This window comes from Mugil cephalus, chromosome 1 (genome assembly GCF_022458985.1).
Source record: "Mugil cephalus isolate CIBA_MC_2020 chromosome 1, CIBA_Mcephalus_1.1, whole genome shotgun sequence".
Taxonomy (NCBI): domain Eukaryota; kingdom Metazoa; phylum Chordata; class Actinopteri; order Mugiliformes; family Mugilidae; genus Mugil; species Mugil cephalus.
The window spans coordinates 42,913,395-42,936,451 of NC_061770.1; the positions used below are offsets into that span (position 1 = coordinate 42,913,395).

Sequence of the window (23,057 nt, forward strand, 5' to 3'; positions counted from 1 at the left end):
CTACAAGAAAGAGTCATTAACAGCGGCAGCTCTGGTCTGAAGTGCGGTGATTGCATCGATACTGTCCCCGTGGTGTAAATCTGTTCACTTGACGTGCTGCTTAGAGTAATGTAACGTCTCTCAGACTCGGTGGCTCAAGTCTTATAATCAGCCCCTTTTTTTGCATATGTTCTTAATATGACTTTGAAAATAGATTTCGCTCTCCTCTGGACATGGTCGGCCATGCACAATTTAAAATGAAAAGCGTTACTCAAAACATTATTGAACATTCTGTATCGGTGATGCAACGCGACGTGTCTACATGTTTCTAAATTATTAACTACCGTAATCCGCGCGCTTCGGTGAGAAACGTGAAGCCGAAAAGGTCAAAAGGTTTTTTTTTTCACAAAACTCGTAGCGTGTTCGTGTTTGCTCGCTTTACGCTGAGAAAAAGCACGGAGGAGGTTGTTGTAGGAGCCACATACGATTTCAAGCTCCTGTGCAATATTTATCATGTTTGCTTCTCGGGCTCCTCTGTGATTTTTATTCATTTATTTATTTATTTTTTTTGGACAGATCAAACACCTTGTTTCTCCTCTTTCCTCCCGACCTGTGAAACAGCGTACATGCAAGCATGCACACTGGAGCGGCCGGTGTTCCTTTGGTCTCTGCGCTGACTTTCCCTGTCGTCTCTCCTCACCTCTCCTCTCCTGTAGATGCTTTTTGTCAGACTCTTGTCGACACCCTGGAGGGCACACCTGGCCTGCGCTACATTTGGAGCACCTTCAAGCCTTTATTGCAGGGGAAAGTCCTCTTCGCACCTGATACACCTGCTGCGCGCCTCCTGGTGAAAGAAGTAGGTTTGGAGGAAAAATGCAACATATTTATGTGGGCGCTGACTTTTCGTGAACTGGAAAAGAAGCTGAACATGTTTGTTTGAACTTTGTACGAATTCAACAGATCAGGCTCATTACAGTGGATTGATGCCACCAATGTGGGGATATAAAATCGGCATGTCACACATTACACCTTAGAGTAGATAATGAAAATAAATCAGAAGGCCTGTTTATAGAACAAATGTCATGACATGACGTTTCTTCAATAGATTTGCATCATTTTGATAACTGCGTAAGCAAAACAAACAACAGACACGCAGCGAGGGTTTTGCATCGCGAATGCATAATGAGCGCAGGCAAAAACCTGCTGACTTCACAGCGAGCGGCCCGGTGTTGGCACAGGAGGCCCTCTTCACACCAGACACATTCAGATTGTTTACAAGTCAGTGTTCAGGGGTAAATAACCCCATTTACATTCATCGCTGTGGGGGGGGTTGGGGGGTGGGGTGGCAGTGTTACAATGTGATGAGTTCCTTAAGGGATTATCCGAATTTGCAGATGTGGAGCACTTTCATGTCTGTTGGCTCAGCACGAATAGAAGGCTCAGTGGGTATGCTTTCAGGCATGGTAAGGTGAGATGAATGTGCTGTTAAATAATGTGTCTCTCTCTTTTTTTTTTTTTTTGTTTCAGGCAAATAGCACGTTCAGAGCCTTAGCTTCGTTGAAAGAGCTCGCTGATTCTTGGGACGAGCTTGGGCCGCGTGTCTGGGATTTCCTACAAAACAGCCCTCAAGTCAATGCACTAAGGGTAAGAGATCTCTAACGGTGTATTAGCACTTTTTTTATTTTATTGTTTTAAAAGAAAGGGTATTAACTAGTCTCTAGGTGCAAACTTTACACTCAGTTTCTGTTTTACATTTACCCGTTCAAACGTGAATCTACACTCTTGTGCAAACAGTCTGCAGTCTCTCATATTTTTCCACTGCTCTCCAAGGAAAAACCATCTCCAATCCACATTTTGTCTTCGCGGCTTTCAGACTTTTAGACTGTGATAATATCTCCAAACACTGAGTTTCCTTTTTATGTGGAGCATCAGAGGCGTTCCTTGATTCTACAGCACATTTCCTGACCATGAGAGAAGATGAACTCGTAGAACCGAGGTTACATTTTGTTACTTGTTTTGCCATACTGCTAATTTCCGTTGTAGTCTTTCTGTTTTGCTCCTCTCTTCAGCTCTGGCAACATAAATAAATAATATATTGCTGGTTGACATGAAACTCATCACTACTAATGGACCAGTGTGGAAATGTCATCAGTCGGACAACAGATTTGTAACTATCGCATACTGAGAAACACGGAGAGATTTATCTGGCAGCGATTAGCTTAATAGTGTTCGGTGAACTCGTTTGGCAGCGGCTCGAATTTAACAGACGTTCATTTATGTGTCCCGCGCTGTTACTTCAATAGAGAAGTCCTCTGTCTTATGCTTCACTTTGTTGTCCAGAGTTAACACAGACAGCACAGCTATCTGTGCTGGACTTAAACACTTTTATGACTATCTTTTACGACGTTCAAATGTAACATAAATGTCATAAATTAGGTATGCCTATATTAAAGAGTGTCGCTCTTAACTATGACTATATAACTGTAACTATCTATAACTACATACATAGTTGTTAAGTCTTAGCACATAAATCTTCAACATAGGTCCTGACCATAAGAGAAGATGAACTCGTAGAACCGTGGTTACATTTATTACTTTGGGGAGGGGGGGGTCACCAAATCCTTGGTTGAGTAGACATTTTTTTTATATATTTTTTAAATTTTTCCCCCAAATTAAATGTCTTTAAATACACATAAACATGAATCCAAAATATTTTAGAGGCAGAAGACGGAGCTGTGTCAACAACTCACTGTTTCACACACACACAGAGCATCACACTAACTGAGACCTGTCAATCTAAGCCTCCTGTACACATTTGGCCCCGCCCCTATCGCGGCTGAACCAGTCACAAGGCCGCATATTATACGCTGACTCTGTTAGGTTTCCCACAACTGGCCGAGAGCCCATTAAGTCCTCAGGTGAAATCCCAGACGCACAATGCTATGTTAGCAGAAGAGAAGCTAACAGTGCAGCTCGCTCCCATCAGCCAACTATTGAGGCTAAAATGTGTTGCTTTGTCACTAGAAGAAAAAAAGTCCACAAACACAGGAGCTCAAAAAACCCTTCAGCTAAGAAAGCACTGGCTAATTTGTAAATATAGATCACATGTCGTAGGTGATCCTACTTGATCTCGCCATCAGTTTGGAGACCCCTGACTTAGCGGATACCTAGCTACAGTATTTGTAGCAACACAAAACTCTTCCATCCCATATATTCTTAAACAAATACAGGAATAAGGAAGCATTTTAGTGGCTGAACTTTACATATGCTGCAGGTGAGAATAAACATGCTGTGTACATCAATTTGTCCCACCCTCAATTAGATACGGAGACTGAGGGAGGAAAGTAATTATGGATAAGTGCAGGATAATTTTCGTCCTGGCAGAAAGGATTATCTGCAGAAGTAAAGGACATGGACTCTTTGCCCACCGCGCCTCCATCGCCCTCCTCCTCCTCCTCCTCCTCTCTCTCGTCGCCTCTCGCCGTATTTCCTTGACACTGACATTACTCCAGTGTCACTCCAAATGAGCTTACAGGCAGCTGGAGGGACGCAGGCGTTGGTGGTGGTGGTGGTGGTGGGGGGGCTCCATATAGCTAGGGTATTCATTACCCTAGCCCTAACCTTTACACAAATGGACCGGCAGTCCTCCTTTGTCTTCATTTTCTCCCGGCTCGCCTCTCCTCTCCTTCTCCCCTTCTCCCCACCTCTTTCCGCGAGGCTGGTGGCTTCTGAGGTTTGTCATCTTCGGAGGGCCTCCAAGGTCACGGAGGCGTTTTACGTTGATGGGCCAATTACCATCACCACCACCACCACCACCACCACAACCACAACCATGCTGGAGATGGAAGAGCGTTGAGACGAACAGAAGGACATACAGTGCTGCGGCGCGCTCTCTGAAATGGCTGGGGATTGAAAGTGACTGAGAGTAGGTTCGATTTTTTAAAATCCTTAAGATGTCAGCGGCGGTTCATTGTGCAGCACCTGTGGTTACTGTGGCAACAAGTTAACGCCGCGTGTGCGAATGGCTCCTTTATCGGGAGTGCGACAGGAGAGCAGCTGATTTCATGAGATTCTTAAAGACTATAGCTTTAATTTCCATAAACAGTGCACCTGCTCTTTGAGGAAAACACCGTCATCATTTCATTTAACAAATAAGCAACAACTGCACCACTGTTTACTTCAAATGCCACTGAACATTAAGCGGTTGGAAGTCGCCGGATGAGGATTTGAACCACTGAGACGCTTTAACGGTTGTGGTCGATTCACCAGCGTGACTGCGCTGACATCTTCAATGACCTGCTTTTTTTTCTTTTTTAAACGTACACATCTTCAGTGGGTCACGTCCTGAACGTAGCACCCGCTGAAGACAGATGCACTGATTTTTTAAAAAGGTCGCGCGCGGCGCGGAGATTACTTAATGTGACACTTTGTCCTCAGGTTAAGCAGAATACCGTCGGAAGCCCCGACACCAAAATGCCACTGAGCACGCCGGCCGGAACGCGTCTGAATCTCAACTCGGGAGTTGGACGCCGCCGAGGCCCAGGGCTCATTTGCCAAAAAGTCCACTCCAGACAGTTTAAATGATTCAGTTGGTTCATTTGCACCTTTCCACTGCGTACGTGATGGGCAAATTATAAGTGTTCTGTTTAATTCTGCGATTACAGGAACCGTGTCGTGTTATTACTTGGGCGTTAGTTTCAAAGCAAAAAGGAAACTAATTAGAAATAGACGGTTGGAAGGAGGGGACAGTAAATAAAGGGGGACATATTTAAACCAACAGGTGGGTTTTGCATGAGGAGATCGTTTTCATATATCAATAAAAAGAGACGCACACGTGCATGTGTTGTGCACATTCCCGCAGAGGGAGGGTGAAGTAGTATCTGTTTTATTAACTGAGGAAAAGGTTACGGTAAACGCCGTTTGATCCATGACCCGAGATGACAGGAAGAGAGTAGACATGTGTTTCTTATCAGGAGACGTGGACCTTTGTCTCTGTTCTGTGCATGTGCATGGGTATGTCGCAAGTGTGTTCTTATTTGTGTGTTAGTTTATAGGAGGCATATTCATTTTCTCTTTGTGTCACACACAGACACACTGAATGATGTAATGTGCATCCTAGAGCCAACACTGCCATCTATCTTAACACTCTTAATACATTCTCCACAAAAAAACAGGCAAAGCTGGCGTGCTTTTTCTCCTGAAGTAACACACGGTGGTTTTAAAATGGTTCTCACTGATACACATTTGCAGCCGCACCAGATTAATTTTAAAGTTCTCGTTTGTGACCATGAATCCATCTTCCTTCCCTTCACAATCAGGCCCTGCTGGCAAACCCCGTGTTTGCCGCTCTCCTCGACCAGCGCCTCGAGGGCACGGGACTGTCGGCCGAGCTCCTGGCCAACTTCCTGTACAACGGCCCCCCCGAAGACCGTCCGGCCGGCATGCCACCCTACGACTGGAGGAACGTTTACAACGCCACCACCCAAATGCTGAAACTCCTGTCCAACTTCCTCGGCGTATGTAATCCGTTTGCTTTTACTAAACCTGGCTCATACCTCATTCTTGCACAAGAGGATTGTGTGACCTCTGTAAAGTGGTGAATATATATATATATATATATATATATATATATATATATATATTTTATATTTTATATTTATATATATATTTATATTTATATATAATATATATATATATATATATATATATATATATATATATATATTTATATATTTATATATATATATATATATATATTTATATATAAAAAGTTCTGGCATTTGATTTTTTTTTTTAAGTATAATCCTGATTCTCACTGCTATTGAGAAATTGGCAAACACACATTTTTTTTTTGCCCTTGCACCTCTCCTCTTTTTCCGCCTGTCCCTCCGTGTTATTCGTTCAGTTTACCTGATATTACCCATGTGATTTCTGTGGTTGGAGCTGCCATTAAAAACAAGTGCTGCGTGACCTTTAAAGTGCTCAAACAAAACTGTCTGTTGGTAAAAATGAACTGGCTTTCTTTTCTGGGTTGCCGCACCTCACACGTTAAATATAGATGGCCCGTTTATCATGTTGCGTCAGTTGTAATTTCCAATCCAAGATAAGTATTAAATGACCTTATATTTTTTTACTGACAAGACTTTGGGAAGAGTTTTTGGCGTTTTACTTAATTCCTGTGTTACTTTAACGTCCTCCTCTGAACATCGGGGAGGTGTACGGCACGTACGCGGTTGTGCTTTCCATCGAAGGCACAGTGTGTCCACGTTTGGCGCGGCGCTTTTTTGGCTCTTTTGTTGCGGTGCCTGTGCTCCGCTATTGTTCAAATCAAAAATCAAAAGGCTGCAGTTTTTTTTTTCTTTTTTTATCTTGCTCACTCAGCTTTTGTGCTTTTGGAAGAAACGGGGAGAAGTGGCTTTGGTGTTTTGCTCATTAAACTTTAATATTCTCAACGTAACAAGCTGTCAAATACACAGGAAGATCTTTAACTACATGATGACAACCCCCCCTCCCTCCCCCTCAAAAAAAAGTTTGGATTGATTGTGGTGCAGTTTTCTGCAAAACCTTTTTGTTGTGCGCTCAAACCCATTGCCTCACATTATGTCACAGGCAGGTAGGAGGGCAGGTTAGGCCCTTGGGATTATCTAGTACACAGCCAATAAAATTCTAACATAACACATTCAGTTATTTCCTCTAATCAGAATAGGTATCGGGGCGGGTGTGAACCTTTGCTCTGTTATTCTCTTCATTGTGTTTATACGTGTTGAGGGAAACGGCTTCTTTCAGTCCAGCACTGAGCAATCCGCGCTTTGACAAAAGCAAACCAAAATGCCTCAGCCATAAGGTTAATAATCCAGTATAGTCATTCAAATTACATCCGCAGCGAGCAGAAATAGAAAATTAATCTTAAAGACAAAGACCTACTTCATCTGAGGAATAACATAATTAGTTTGATTTAATTACTTTTTGTTGTTTTGCACAGTCCCCTCTGCCTGGTGAATAACCAACAGCGGTCCCTTGTTAGAGCCACAGCTGATCGCTGCAGCACGCGTGGAGGAAAAACGGTGTCAAACGTGCAGCTATTCAGGGCGGCCACGGAAGGGGGGGGGGACACACATCGCAAATGAGTCATGTGCCTCCTTGAAATAATAATCAGCGAGAGCAAATTATTAACCAAAGATCAAAGTCCAACAATTTGTAGGCATTTTATAATTGCCGTGGCCTCTCTCCGCGGTGCCACCGCCGGCATACACATTTAGAGAGTCTGTAGGGGCCGTGTCTTTTTAACAGCACAAACACTAATAAGGAGCTGCATTCCAGTCATAAACTGTCCCATAATTTAGCCGGTTAATTGATTACGTGAAAAAGATGGCACGCGTGTGAGTCGTGTGAAAGGTGTTCGTGTGAACGTCAATGCACGTTCTGCATTATTCTGGGAATAAAACAGGTCTGGTGCTCATGGGGGATGCAATATGTCTCTACTGGAATGTTTTTTTTTCCAGCGTTAGGCATCCTCCAGGGTGCTTATAGATGAGCTTCAATAACTTGTCAAGACTCATCCAATGCCATTAAGTTCATTTGTATGTGATATCTTCAACCGAAGCGATAAGTAGCACCTGTGTGGCCACTTGACTTCCACATAGGCGTCATTACTAGCCGTACTCTGCGTTTATGAAGCCCATGGGGGGGGTGTTAATGCTATCACTTACTGTGCGGCATATCATTCAGCAGCACAAGCTCGGCCGCTGCAAGCATGACGCAACCGCGACTGCAGAACTGCATGTCTTGTCTCAGTGAATTAGGCCAAGATGGGATTGGCAAGCTATCAGCGGGGCTGCTCTCTCAGTGGAGAGCTCGAGTCAGATTGTTGATACGAGACAGACGAAATCCAAAATGCATAAATGCCACGTTCCTGTCTCTGCTTGGAGCGTATTGGCTGGTTAGTGTTGTCGTGACGAGGAGTGGCGCTGACGTTCGAAGATGGTTCACCAAGCGGATTAAACACATTAGAAAGACTTCAAAGCAGCTTCAACAGGGGGTTTGCCACCCCTAGGGGGTCGCGGAGGTACTGCAGGGAGGGTTGTAAAATATTTGGTTGACTAGACATTTTTGTATATATTTTTTAATTTTCCCCACAAATTCTTTCAATGTACATTAACATTAATCCAACTTATTTTAGTAAAGGGATAAGGGACAATGCATATTTATAAATAGCACTAGGCTCGGTTCAGTTAATTGAATATCTGTGTTTAATTCTAACCAGATAAAGGAGTGGTTAGGACACAGCCTCTGTATCTGTACTACTAAGAGCATTTTCCTCCCCATCTTTCACTTCCAAACATAGGGCTCATGTAACTCTCTGCCACTCTTCACTAGTATGCACTGAACAAATGGAGTTTCTGTGATATTTGTTTCCCACCATAGTTTGATATAGAATACAGACTCCTGGGGGAGGAATGATAAAACTATTGCAGCACGGAGATGTGTGGACAGCTGTCAGGTGTGCCTGCCTCCCAGGATGGCTTGCTCATTATCGTCTCATGAAACAGGGGGACAAGGCTACAGAACAGGGGAGTGCAAGCAAGGCTGTATCTCATTTGCTTGTCTCTGCCGAAGCCCAAAACATTCCCCACCCCCTGGCAGCTCCAGATAATTTGGAACTGCACTCTGCGTGGTTTAGTCAATAGCTGGGTGATACTTTTTTTTCTTTTTTTTTTTCTGCAAAATATCCATCTGCCAGTGTGTTCATGCCTCTCCCAGCTTCATTCCATTATTTGTAGATAGTAAAGGTTTTTGTAAAATAAAAAAAGGGATGATATACTGTAAGACTATTATGCTTATATAACAGCTTGTCTCTGTTTGTCGACAGTGTTTAGACCTGAATAAGTTTGAGGCGGCACCAACAGAAGGCCATCTGGTGAGCAGGGCCTTGGAACTTCTGAGAAATGAAACGTTTTGGGCAGGTGTTGTCTTTGAAAACCTCCAGCCGGAGTCCAGCGATCCTCCTCCTTATGTAAAGTACAAAATCCGCATGGACATCGATGAGGTGGAGCGCACCAACAAAATAAAAGAAAGGTACGTAAGACAACTCAGCCTGTTGAATACTTACGGCATTAAGGAGTGTTAAACGTGAAGCATGTAACAATTCTAACCTCAGCTTTTTTGTAATCTTAAGCTTTTATTCTGATACTAATCAAGAAATAATTTCACATTTTGGGAAATATGTTTATTTGTTTTCTTTCCGAGAGCTAGGATTAGGAAGATTAATTACATATCTGCACAATAGATATACAGATAATCCAGGAGATAGTTTTAAAAATGAAAAATAAAAAGGGGGGTAGATAATCTGGTCCTACCCAGCCTTTAAACTTTTTGATACATCTGGGCTATTTGTTCCCCCTGCCCTACCCTAGCCTGAACAATAACCCTAACCCTAGCCTGAACAATAACCCTAGCCTGGACACTAACCCTAACTTCATATATAACTTGATGACTACAAGAAAAATTAAAATCCCCTCTAAATTTTGTTCATTTATTCTCTGTACCAACCTTTGTTTTTGGACGTAGTTCCCCAGTTTAAAGTCATTATACTAAGCTAAGCTGATTGCTTACTGATTTTAGCTCAAAGCCACTATTTCGTTTTCCTCCTGTCTCCACTTGCGGATGACGTAGGCCAGCAGTCTACTCTCTCAGTGCTCTACAATGAGTATAAGCCGTATTCATCCTTGATGTAAATCCCTTCTTTTTCAGACTGTAATCCTTCCTCCAAACGCAGACATTTGTTTTTGTCTGGACCAACAGAAAGTTTTTCTGGACATTTCCTTGATTTAATTCATTCCTCCTGACTGCCAGAAATGGTTTCACTTGTCGCTCTCCACCCTCTTCAGCTCTGGCAGTCATCACTGGTTGACACAAAATGCATCGCTAGCAGAGTACAAGGAACACGTTTGTTCATTTACATGTGACAGTCCAACACCGTAGCTTTTCTAACCTTAAACTTCTGCCAGAATTATTCCTGTAAGCCTAGATCATAAAGAAAATGCTGCTTTGTAATATTCTTTCTGTTTACATAAGGATCGTGTACTTTTTAGTCTTTAAACATTTACTGTCAGTCTATACAACCTCTAAAATACACCCTGGCAGTATTTCTGACCATTCCCGTTGTAGTTTACTTGCCCTTTACTAAGACACATCATGGTGTGTCTTCTTTTAATAAGGTCATGGTCTCCCGGAGCCAGAGACAACTCCTTTAACGACCTGCGCTATATATGGGGAGGCTTCGCCTACCTGCAGGATATGATGGACCATGGCATTATACGAGTGCAGACATCAAAGACCCAACCACTCGGTGTTTTTGCCCAGCAAATGCCATATCCTTGCTTCGTGGATGACGCGTGAGTACAAAACATTTTTTCTGATTAGAGGAAGAGGAAGGAGGTATTACAGCAATACATTTCATCTCACTCTAGGGAGTTGCCACTCACTGCCACCACATGGTTGAGTTATGAGTCTAATCAGTCACCCAGGCCCTGCAGAGAGATGCTTCCTCTTGTTTGTCGAACTTGAAGTTTCTTTCATATCTGTGTTGTACTTCTGCTAGCGCCCTGTTCTCTCTGATTTTTGACGAACCAAGGTACGGAACTCCCTTAATAATGTATATTTTAAAAATAAATAATCTTAAATCATTTAGAGCTCTTTATCGGCAAGAGGGAAGACATGGCTGAAGGCATTGAGGGGGAAAGAGTAGGCTAAAACTATTGATTTTAGTCAAACCACAGGAAATTCCTGAATACTTGGTGGATTTTGAATTATTCAGGCAACCACTTTGAATCCCTTCCCTCCTTGTATTTCAATCTCAACAAACACACGGAAGCAGTATCACGCACAAAGACTGATAGCCCTCCATCTGTGTTTCAATTGTGTCTATTGATGGCACCGGCTTCCATCATGTTAGATCCTTCACCTAGGGACAAAAATGATGCGACATCACACTGAATCTTCCACGGCCAAGATTTCCTCAGAGTCTGGGAAATTACTCCCATCCACACACCATTATGATCTCCATTAATAAAGGAAAAGCCCAGTGATGCCATCAAGAGAAAAGATAATTACCTGGGAGATTTAGGTCCAACAACACAATACCCTCTCTTTTCAGCAGACGCGAAATACCCACAACCTGTGGGAAAACGTAGTTCCAGAGATTAGCAATCTAATTTTAAAATATTCTTTGCTTTGGATCGCACTGCATTCACAGTGAGTCACCGTTCAGGGGGGAGTTTAGAGAAATACGACTCGAAGCGTTTGGGCTATAAACATCAACAAGCGTGCTCCTGTTGAAATGCCGGTTTTGAACAATAAGGCCTTGTATTCTGTTTTTGTATTAGAGAGATAAGACAAAAAAAAAATGCAGCTGTGTTGTGAAAAATATAAACAGATGTAGATGATTTAGTGTCCGAAGCTTAAAGGCGTGAACACACCAAACCAGTATCGAAAGAACTACCTTCATGGAACGCTGACTGTGATGTCGCCCATGTCTTCGACCAAAAAGTTGCACTTAAACACACCGCAGAGGCCGGTGTCCAACTGGCAGGTACATTCTGCATGACGGGGGATAAGTCTTCATGCTTGCAGGTGGAAGTAGTCGTTGTTTTTTATTATACAAGAGTAAACCAGTAGAAGAGAGAACCTTCGTACAGATCTGGGCTTTCCTGAATCATGTTGATTAGATGGTCTAGAGTTCTGAAAGGCTAAACCAATCAGCCAATCAGAGTGATGTCTCTCACCTGGACCCTCTGTTGCACATTCAACATGCAAACTGCTGACAGGCAGTCAAAGCCTAGGGTCTGAGGTTTGGCTTTGCAGATGGTGGACGGGCAGCCTGGTGTGTTATGGCCTTAAAACACATACATTACTGTTGTTTTAACTGCACGACTGGGTGCACTTGATTTAACATGCAAGAGCACAGGGTAGTTTTTTAAAGTGCTGCTAGGAGGATGGCTGATCCAGATACTGCGCCCAGTCGAGATATTCATCTCAGAGAAGTATTGCTACTTCAAACTAAAACACAAAGTCATCCATTGTATACATGTCAAAATACACTCTCTGCAGATGGACCAGATTCCTCCATGTGCTAGTGAGGCACGGTTTCGTGGGCCCAATTTCATTTTTATTGTCACTTTACGACTCATTGTTGGGATAATGATCTGGAATTCGCGGTACGGCTTATTTGCTCCAACCTCATCGCCTCGGTGCCCATCTTTCTAAAACAAAGGATTAATAATTACAGAAGATAAATAGGAGCCATAAAGCACTGCAGTAACCCCCAATCCTACCACCATTTACTCTTTTGCCTGGAGAGACATTTGGGCAGATCTATAAATTATTAACACTTGAAAAATGCTTTTCCATTCATAAATAATTGAGGGTGAAATCACACAATGTAAGATGCTCTAAAACGCAGAGAGCCACGACGGGGTGGTGATTATTTTCACCTGGAGCGCTTTGTTACCAGGCAAAATGAAGGGCACGGTCCGTTCATGTTTGTCTTCTCTGCTTTCAGAAATAATAGAAGAAAATACAGCTTGAGAGTATAATGACTAATTAACACAACGGAAAGTATTTTGACAGAAGCCAAGGAAATACAACCATCAGACACTTCCTTTTATCTTAAATCCAGCCTTCTGAATCTCGCATAAACAATATTCCTGCTTCACTGATAGACTTCACTATTATCTGCGCCGACCCCAACTCTCATCATCAGACCTGCCTGAGAAATAATTTCCTTTTCGTGTCCTTGATTTCCTCCTCAAAGCTTTCGGCAGCCACGCACCCGATGAACTGCCAGCAATCTGGGCTACTTCAACCACGGCTGACCCCGTTGGCATTTTGAACCTGAGATAACCAAACTGTATTAGCCCCCACTGTCTTTGTATTCACACTGTGCACAGTCCCGCGATGACAGTGCGAGATAAAGCCAGAACCCTGCAGGGCCTGATAGCACATAAACTAGTCCTTTATCAGCGGCCCCGGCGCCAACGCACGGCCCTGAATCAGAAGCATGTCTTGTTTGGACCCTCAGGCTGTGCTCCCCCATCAACGCGTCTTTCACGTTGGCTTGCATGTTAGATAATACGAGCCCGTCCATCTTTTTGTCCATCTACAGACAGTATCTAATTAACTTGATGCGTTCACTGTCAATGGCAAATAAAATAAAAAAAAACACTCATAACGAGCAAAACTCAACAGTTGAGGATTTATTTTAAGTTTATAGCGTTTGGCGCAATAATAAGCATCTGAAAATAGTCCCTCTACACTGCGAGAACCACTTATAGCCACAACAACAAATGAGCTTTGATACTATAAACTGTTATCCCGTCTTTCTAAAAACAAATTGTAACTCCCTGCTTACAGAATTAAAAAGTGGACCAAAGACGCATATATTTATTCAGTCTACTTAGTACCACGCTATTTATTCTCCTGCAATGGGTCATTATTATCATTCCCCAATTGTAAGAATGCAGAGCCACGGCGTGTAGCCAACGTCGTGCTGATTAATGATGGATCTGAGTCTGCAATAAGAGATGTGCTTAATAGGTTTGTTTATACGTTCTGCCCTGTGTGACACTTTTTAAAGACCTGGCATTTTTAACCATCAGATGGAGGCTCATTGGCAAATGCAGGACCGTTCTGACTATCTGAGCAGCTAAAGTGCGCTTTTTTTGGACGTTTCTGTGCAACTGTGTGAGATAAAGCTGCTACTGTGTTGGCTTCAAGTGAAGCACATGCAGAATGTGGATAGTCACGTGTCACCAGTGTTAAGGGAGAACGTGTTTATAGGATGCGACAGGGAGCGGGCTCTCCATTGGGCTCATCTGCAAAAACAGAAACAGGATGCATGAACAACAACAAAAGTCCATGTGAGTCGAGCTAAACTCGTGCAGTTTAAAACCTAAATTAAAGTGACGAATGCCTCTGCAAAAATATTTCGAAAATCTGGCGAACCATCTTTTCTTTAGATCTCTTTTATTAAAAGCATTCTTCTAAACTTGAACAGCGCGAAAAGGTTTAGCTTTAATAATGTTTGTAGAAAACGCAATTACTTCGAACAACCTCTGAAATATGAGATTCAGTCTCAGGCTCATATGAAAAACATAATTCAGACATATTTGTGAAATGCCAAAAAATTACAAATAGAGTTGATTCATAAAGTATTCGAACACCAAATTTAAGACAAATACTTAAAAATATTTCCAAATTTATAGAAAAATAAGGGCTTTCAAACCTACATATTAGAGGAAAAAAACCAAGCCATGATGCCTGAGGAGTTCTTTGTACAGTAGCCCTGACTGATTAAACTGTGTTGAGGGATGGATCACGAAACAAATAAAACCAGTTCTAATCCTTTCAGTGTTCCCATGCCTCCTCCTCGAGTTAACCGTATGGCCGTGGTGAGTGATCATGCAAGACGAGCCTTGGTCAATAATGGTCACTCTAATAGAGCTTCAGAAGTCCTCTGCAGAGATGGGAGGCCTGTGGGAATCACTAACAGCTAGATGGAAGCCGCTCATGAGTTACGGACGTACGACAGTTTGCCAACATTTAAAGGACTCTGAGAGCAGAGTCCTTTAAATGAGGATAAAGATCTCTGGTCTGATGAGACCACAATTGAACTCTTGGGGGCAGAAATCTCCGTCTGGAAGTTCTCGTTGCCTAACTAATAGTATATGCTGCACTGTGGTGGTGGAAGTGCCACTTTGTGTCTGTGGTTCCCAGTGGACACTTGTCAGGACACAGTGACGCATGTAGAAAACCTGACAGTGTGGTAGTATACTTCAAATTAAAAGTGCCAAAACAGGACGAGGGCAGTGTGTAACTCCCTGAATACTCACGGTCTGACCTCTAGCTCTACATGCCAGGTACCTTAGCCCTTTAAAACCGAATGGGTCACCGGCGATCCGTTGAAGCTCAGGGTTCTTGAATTACCGTAACTCACAGCGGTTTGCGCTATTGACAAAATTGACAAGAGTGTGGCTGAACACTGGGAACTTGTGCCTCTCTCTGGAAGACCTTCGTGACATCTCAAAGGTATAATTAACTTTATTTTTGCTAACAAATTCATGGGTCTCCCCGTTTTTTGCATTGCCCCCAAACCTGCGGCCAACAGCAGCGGTGCGTCATAATTACCGTAATGGCAGAAAGCACAACTTCCCAGTGTTCAGCCACAGCTTTTTTAGGTCTTAAATGGTTAATATTACTTCAGGAACAATTGGAGGTCTACCTGATCAAGACTTTAATTATTTCATTTATTTTTCTTACCCTAAATGTGATGAATTTAAAACTTAATAGCATTAAAAAAAATCTATAAACTTTATGAAACACTCAGTATTGTGCATAAAATATACAGGTAAGTGGAGTCTAAAGAGCCTTTTTTGCCAGAACCGAACTAAAATTTCTCCTTGATTTAAAAAAAGAAAAAAAATGTTGTACTAGCAATAAAATAATCCAAATTTGAAAAGTGGAGCCTGCTCCCTTCAATGAATTGCTCATTTCTTAACAGCCTAAGAGCTCATTGGTATATTTGCTCAAAATGAGAGAGGAAGCTTCTTTCTTCCCTTTTTTTTTTTTTTTTTTTTCCACAGTATGCCAACCTCTAGGGAGGCTGCGCTCTACTATCTCTTGATTTACTGAGAAATCAGTCTTCCAGCCTTCCTAAATTTAGGTCAGCCTGCCAATGTAACTGGAGCCCGGTAACACAGACCAGCCTGGAGTTCTATTACTTAAGCATCTTTGATCGATCAGCGAATGTATAATTCAAGAGCATCTGGTGGCAAGGTTGTCAGTGTCAGACACGGTGTGCATGACTGATCTCTTCCCCTCCGGTGCTCCAAGTCACAGAAGGAGTTAACTCACACAGGCTGTCAGCTGTTGTAGAGAACGAGGAGCTCATCATAACACAATTGGTATTCAACTCGCGTAGCTCCCCAGAAAAAGGTGCTAATGTATCAATTAGCTTTTATTTGACGAGTATTGATTCCCGTTTTAGTTTGAATTTCCGGGTTCAAAGAGCTGCTTTTATTTGTGTAATCTTGCGAGGGATTTTGGTTTTAGTTCCTCTGGGGCTGAACTTTTAGAAACTCGGTGTCAGGCGATCCTCCCCTGCGGCTCTCAAGACCTCGTTTGAAAAGTGATCTGTCCCGCGAGGGCAGCGCGAGTGTCCTCGAAAACCGGTGGTGTCTCTGCCTCATTCAAGTTCTCGTGTAACTTAACTTCCTCTGTGGTGCAAACTAATACCGGGCTCAGGCTGCAGAAGTTTGAGAAATCCTGCCTGAGTCTGAAACCAGGTTGAATCACACACTTAAAGAGAAACTTCCCAGATATTCTTATTCCTGATCCCCAACTTACCCACACTACAAGATCTGGAACAGACTCTACAGGATACTATTTCGATTATGAGGGAGCACTAATGTACCACTTCACATAATCTCACAGCTAAATATATATGTCAACAAAATAATCTGGGAAGGTTCTCAGTCATCCAGGTCATTGTAATCTTTACCTCAAGAAGCTGCTCTGATCAAGGAAACTCTACAAGTCCATTTGCCTTTTCGGGTTAACAAAATAGAGTTGTGAAACTTTCTTTTTAGTCAATTTATTTATTCCTTTCATGATAGTGAACAACAGAAAAGTACATAACTGCCCACTACATTTTGAAATCAACACCTACATGATTGGAGAGGAGCAGCAGGAAGAAAATGTTCCTTATATTTGTTTCTGCCCCTTACTTGAACAATTAAAAAAAAAAGAAAAGAAAAGATGCTAGCACAAATTTACAAGCTCCAAACAATTAGTCATTAACATCCAGTGTAAGTTTCGCATATTGACAATTTTTTTGCATTTACACATTTTTTTGCAACCTTTTAAATCCTGTAGTTGGGAACTCAATATTCTTACACCAAACACATGCACATTTGTTTTAAAGTAGTCCGAGCAACGTGGTGCTTGAAATCAAATCTTCTTCTATGATTTTCATCTTCTGAAGTAAACATAATTATCTCTGTAAGTTTCTATAACGCAGATGTAATAAATAAAGTATTGGTACGTTCTTTAAATTGACAATTCGGATTGCTCCATTCTGCAGTAAGAACAAAGGCATTATATTGCACACTTCTACACAATAACTCAAGTGAGGCAATATAAGAGCAATACATCATTCTCTTTGTTTCGCAATCTAATCACACTTGACTTTGTTCAAATTAAAAATATTCTTTTACAGCTTTTTTAAACATATGGTGCGTGTGACTTTCATGTCATTTAACTATTAACATCAATGGGTAATGAAACTTCTTCTTTACTTCTTTTAGCAAAAACCATAAACTTATTATTTATTATTATTATTATTTTTTATCATATTTAACCACATTTTAAGTTTCACCATTTCACTTTCAATGTTTGCAGATAATGTTTTGTTTGAAGACTATTGTGCCATCTTCAAACAAAACAAACTGTGGCAAGTCTGTTTCTGATCATTTGCAGCCATCAGTGGGGGGAGGACTCCACATTGACCAAGTCTCCTCTGTTTATACGTCATATATAAACAGTAGCTAACGTTAGCCTGGAGGTCTCGAGTATTTACTGTTGCTTGACAACACCTTCACCTGCAGACTCGTCTCTATTAGATAGATAGATAGATAGATAGATAGATAGATAGATAGATAGATAGATAGATAGATAGATAGATGGATGTTGATAAAGTAATTGATGCAAAAACATCCAGTAAATAAAACACTAACACTACATTATCTAGTTATTAAGGAAAGTAGATGTTTGCGTGAACAGTTTCCTTGTGGGAGCGATTCATAGAGGCTTTACAAGAATAAGTCACTAGAAAATTCCCTGCAGGTGTACTGGAGGTTAACTTTGATCCATCGCTGATGTGAGATTTCTTGAAAGAAGAGCCGCAGTCTACCAATTACCCCGCGTTCACTTCACCTATTCATTTGTGCTGATGAGCACTTTGCTTGCATTATAAGCCCACTATTTATGGAATGCAAGCGTAAGTGATGCATGGAATCCATACTTTGTCAAAATGTATTTGATATCCCCGCTTCGCCGCCTAGTAAAGCACAGGAAGCACTTTATTATATTGGCAACGGACGAGATATTGACATGGCATTTTGGTGGCATTATGAAGCCGGTTTAATATCGCCTTATTGTGTTGTAACAGCATCAAATCATACATCATCGCTGGCATGAGGGGAAGCACTAAATGCTCGATTGAGCTGATGCACCGAGTTTACAAAGGTTAGCTCGGCGTTTAAAAAAAAAAAAAAAAAAAAAACATCTCCCAGGAGTCTATGAAGTTTTTCTTTTCTTAAGTTTCAACAAATGTCAGAATATTTCCAAGAGAGCTCCATCATCTATTTTGTGACCATGCTGATGCTTTTTTTGGATTGCTTTCCACTATAACCAGCTTCGTACAGAGCATTGGAAGCATCCTCCCCATGTTCCTGGTACTGGCCTTCATGTACACCGTGTGCATGACCATCAAAAGCCTGGTGCTGGAGAAGGAACTCCGGCTCAAGGAAGTGCTGCGTGCTGTTGGCGTTCAGAACTCTGCCCTTTGGTGGGCGACGTTCACAGAGAACATTGTTCTGCTCATGGTTCCCTGTGTGCTCTTAAGTGTCATTGTTAAGGTCAGTGGACGAGGACAACGAGTCGCTCAGTGAAAAGAACCAAAACACAACGCAGAGAGTCTGAGGCTGGAGCATACAGTCCTTTTTTGTTTTTTTTTTTGAACCACAGTATTTAAATGTTGAGATATTCAATTAATTTCACTATTTGGACTTTTATTTTTGCATTCTGTTATATGCAAAATTATTGTTGTGTTACTGTATTATACATTTAAATGCTTATTTATGCTGATTTGATGCTTAAATCGAGTTCTGATTTCACCTAAAAACAAATTTGAAATTCAGAGCTAAAGTTATTAAAATGCAGCAGGAACAAGAAAACAAACCGAAATGCATCCAGCTCTCAGCTCTCACGGGTCCTCCAGGTCGGAGAAATGTTTTTGCTTTGCGTTTTGGTATTTTTGCCGGTGTTAATCATCATAACCTATCACTGAGCGCAGGATCAAATCATTCTCCTCCAATCAGATTTTTTTTTTTTTTTGGGCTAATTAATTGAGCGTGGGACCAAAGCTGCTGCAAAATCACAGCAGCTGCATTTTCTGCGATTTCCTTTAATTGCGGCGTGTAATTGTCATCAATTACAGTTTGTAATTGTGTGAATATCACCTATGTGCATAATGCATGTGTGCATATTTGCTTGTACTCTCATTTTTTACCTGCTTAGTTTCCTCCCCACGTATGTAGATTCAGACAAAGGCTGCAAGCTCCCTCCAAAAGGGCTGAAAATTTGGATGTGTGTGTGTGCATGTGTAACTAGCTATTTTTAAATGGACACTAGCATTACAACAACTGGAATAATAGCCAGAAAAGGCCTCACGTAACCACGGCAACTGGAACATACGAGCCCGATGTTGAGGAACTTGGAGAGGCGGCGGTGTAAAACTTTGATGCAAGGTTTTAAAGGAAGTCTTGATTTAATCGTTTGTCTCTGAGTGCGATGTTCTTTCTGCCCGGGGATAAAACACGGTAGTGGCAAAAGGAGTTGTTTTAAATCTATATGGGCGGTACGGGGGAAACTTTCCCGGTCGTCTCTCTCGATATCGATGCAAAACTAGTGAATAGTCATTATTTTTCGCTTTATGTTTAGCACAGGCGATAAATCTCTTACAGACAAACAGCACAGTTAAAAACTACGATAAAAACTATGTATTTTTTTTTCTTCGCTTTATTTTTTAGGCACAGAACCCCAAACTGATGAGAGTAGGGACCCTCCACCTACTATATTAACCTTGACCTAGTGCTATATATAAATATATACATTATTACAATTATTATTTTGTATTCAGTATTAAGTTTTTCAAACAATACAGAACTTCAAGTATTCCATCTTTGTAATTTCAAACGTGCCACATTAGGGTGGCTGCGCAACTTCCGGAAACCTAAACATATCTGACAGAGTCAATGTGTAATATGTGGCCTCCTGATTGGCTTCCCAGTGATAGGGGCGGGGCCTACTGTGTAGGAATCTTGGATAAAAAACACTATTTACTAAAATATGTTGATATATGTTAATGTGTATTTAGAGTAATTTAAAATTGTGGAATATACAATAGAATTTATAAAGAATATAACACACACACACACACACCTATGCTTTAGGCCTCTGTTTTCCCTGGACCAAATTGTACCGCTGAAAATATTGTTTTCTAGTTAAATTATTTAACAGTATGCATTTTGCTCCATCTAATATTTCACCAGCTGTCAAACACATTAGAAAAACAATTTTATTATGGGTCTAACACATTTAATCATTGGAGTACGTTTTAAAAACGGTGCTGTTCGCTGAATTGAGGTCATATAAATTCTAACAGCTGTTACGGTCACATTGTGCATCATCATTTCTCTTGTTCAGCACATGTGGAAATATAAGCCGTTGTTTCTGTATCGATCTCTCGCTGGGATATGGTGACCTTGCATATCTGTTTGATTGATCCTCTGCCGAAAAATCGATTAGGGAATAAACAAAAGCCACTGTTGTCATAAAGACCTTTGGTGACACACAACAATGCGGCGGCATCTTTCATGGTCTCCTTCAACAACTCCTGGTTTTGTAGTTGCAGTTAATGAAATAAAAAAAAAGGGATGGTTGTTTCAGATCGGCCTAATCAATTTTTGCGGTATAATTGGAAAACGGGGCTGCTAAATAAAAACTGATATTTGAACAGCTGGGTGAAATGTAATTTCCCATCAGCCTAATGTGTTTGCAAGCCATCAACAATTTGCAAACATTAATAACAATAAATTGAGTTAGTCGAGTGCCTTGGAGGAGCAACTGGGAGCGGGATGTGTATTCAGATCACAGGCCCATTCTAAATGATAATTTCACAGCCATTTTTCAGCACATTAATAATAATAGCAAATCAAATGGTAATTATCATAAGGCTGTATCTGGATTAGGTGTGACAACAACCAGTTTTGTCACCTGCACCTGAGCCCTCTGTCATTTTACACTTGTTTCCTCTTCCATTACGGAGGAGGTAATGCATTTACTGTTTGGCGTCCAGACTGATGTATTTACACTGTTCCCTCTTCCTGGCTCACGGCTCCAGTCAGCTGGAGAAAAGCGTTTGTTTGACAAGGTTTTCTTCTACAAAAAACTAACACTGATCGGCGACGATCAATAAACCCGAGCCGAAACAGCACGGCCTTGTTTTGACAACGTGAAACCGGCTTCCAAATGTTTGCGTGTGGTCATTAAAATTTGATTAACTGAGGGGAAGGAAAAAAAAAAAAAAAACAGAATGACAAAAGTCCACCTTCACAGTTGGAAGAAAAAGACACTGGCATCTATTAATCACTCAACCACACAGGATGAAAAATAATAAGACATAGATGACAGAATATTATCTGTACTGAAGCACTTTATAACAGCACGGAAGTATTCGTGTATGCGAATACCTACATTTTATGTTGTATTACAATTACGAAACATATGTAATTGTAGTTGGAACCAGAATTGGCAAATAACAAAGTAAAATAACAATAAAATACCAAAAAAGGTGTTTTTACAGATGAATACACATTTAAATCACATATCATTCTGTCTGCAAAATATACTTTAAATACCTTAAGTCATAGGTCTTCAAAAGGGGGTCCACAGAGCCACTGCAAAATATTTGGTTGATAAGACATTTTTATACGCTTTTTTTTTCCCCACACAAATTTAAATTTCTTGAAATACACATTAATACAACATATTTTAATAAAGGAATAGGGATAGCTTAATACTGAATGCAAAAAGATAATAATGTATATTCATAAATAGCACTAGGCAGAATTTAATATAGAATACATATAATACAAAGACTTAATCTCTTCAGTTTGGGGGTGCTTGGCCTAAAAAACACTGAAGATCTTAAATCAATACAGTACCCCAACTTGAAAGTAACAGTAGTAAATATCAAATTGCAGGTAATTTTAAATGTACAGGATGTACAGTAGGAGCACTTAACCATTAACATGGTTTGAGAGGAAACAAAACATTTTTATTGACACCAGATTCCTTCCATAGAAGAACACGACCAGAACGGACTGAGGTCCCCGCATCAACTCTGCCTTTGTTCTTCTTTTCAAACACTTGTTTGAAGAACTTGTTGTTCTGCTGCCTCCGCCCTTTATCGCACGTGGTGCAAACGCTCAGAAGGAACACATTTAATCCAACCAGAGAGATCAAATCAAGCGATTACATGGACATTAGGCACTGATTTTCTTACTGAAGACATTATCAAAGGTTTAGCTCAGACTATTTAAATTATTAACGTAACACTAGTGTCCGGTTAAAAGTAGCCAGTGAAGGAACATAAAAAAAGAAATGTTGTGTTTTAGCATCTTGGAGCTCATAGCTCATAGTTTTTCTCAGTGCTGTCATACCACCATCTCTAGGTTAACCCTAACCCTAACTCTAACCCAAACCCTAACCCTAACCCTAACTCTAACCCAAACCTACCCAGTACCAAACACCAGACAGAACATTTTAGCAAGCAGCAAGTGAACATGATGTGTTGAGTAACTATTAGATTGTAGCCAAAAAAAATCTATTTTAAATGATTGCACTGTAAGCTACTGTTTGCCACCGAGATTTGCCATTTTAAGTTAAAAGTTCTTTTCAGCTCGTTCCCAATGAATAACTGATAAGTTCAAGAAAAAGAAGGCACCCTACAAGCTGAAAAGTCATCCAATTTTCCCTCTCCTCCGTGGTCAGTCAGGTCCGACAAAAAGCCTCACATGACCCCTTCGCCGGCGGAGGGAAATGACAAGAGCCTCCAATCTTCAAAACACTTTTATTACATGCAGCCTGGGAGCCGGTACAGTCAAAGCAAAGCTTCAAAGAATAAACGCGTGAAAGGGAACTTACATGCTTGTGTGACATTTGTTGGACGGACCGTGGCG

General features: G+C 41.2%; 1 protein-coding gene across 2 annotated transcripts in view; it reads left to right on the forward strand.

The window, feature by feature from the left end:
* LOC125012690 (phospholipid-transporting ATPase ABCA1-like) overlaps positions 1–23,057 on the forward strand; it is a 172,047-nt gene that overhangs the window by 34,139 nt on the left and 114,851 nt on the right. For both annotated transcript variants that reach the window (XM_047592784.1, XM_047592790.1), the window contains exons 10-15: positions 696–835; positions 1,507–1,623; positions 5,298–5,495; positions 8,849–9,054; positions 10,197–10,373; positions 18,449–18,671. In XM_047592784.1, coding sequence (XP_047448740.1) covers positions 696–835; positions 1,507–1,623; positions 5,298–5,495; positions 8,849–9,054; positions 10,197–10,373; positions 18,449–18,671 — 1,061 coding nt within the window. The remainder of the gene's footprint in view (positions 1–695; positions 836–1,506; positions 1,624–5,297; positions 5,496–8,848; positions 9,055–10,196; positions 10,374–18,448; positions 18,672–23,057) is intronic.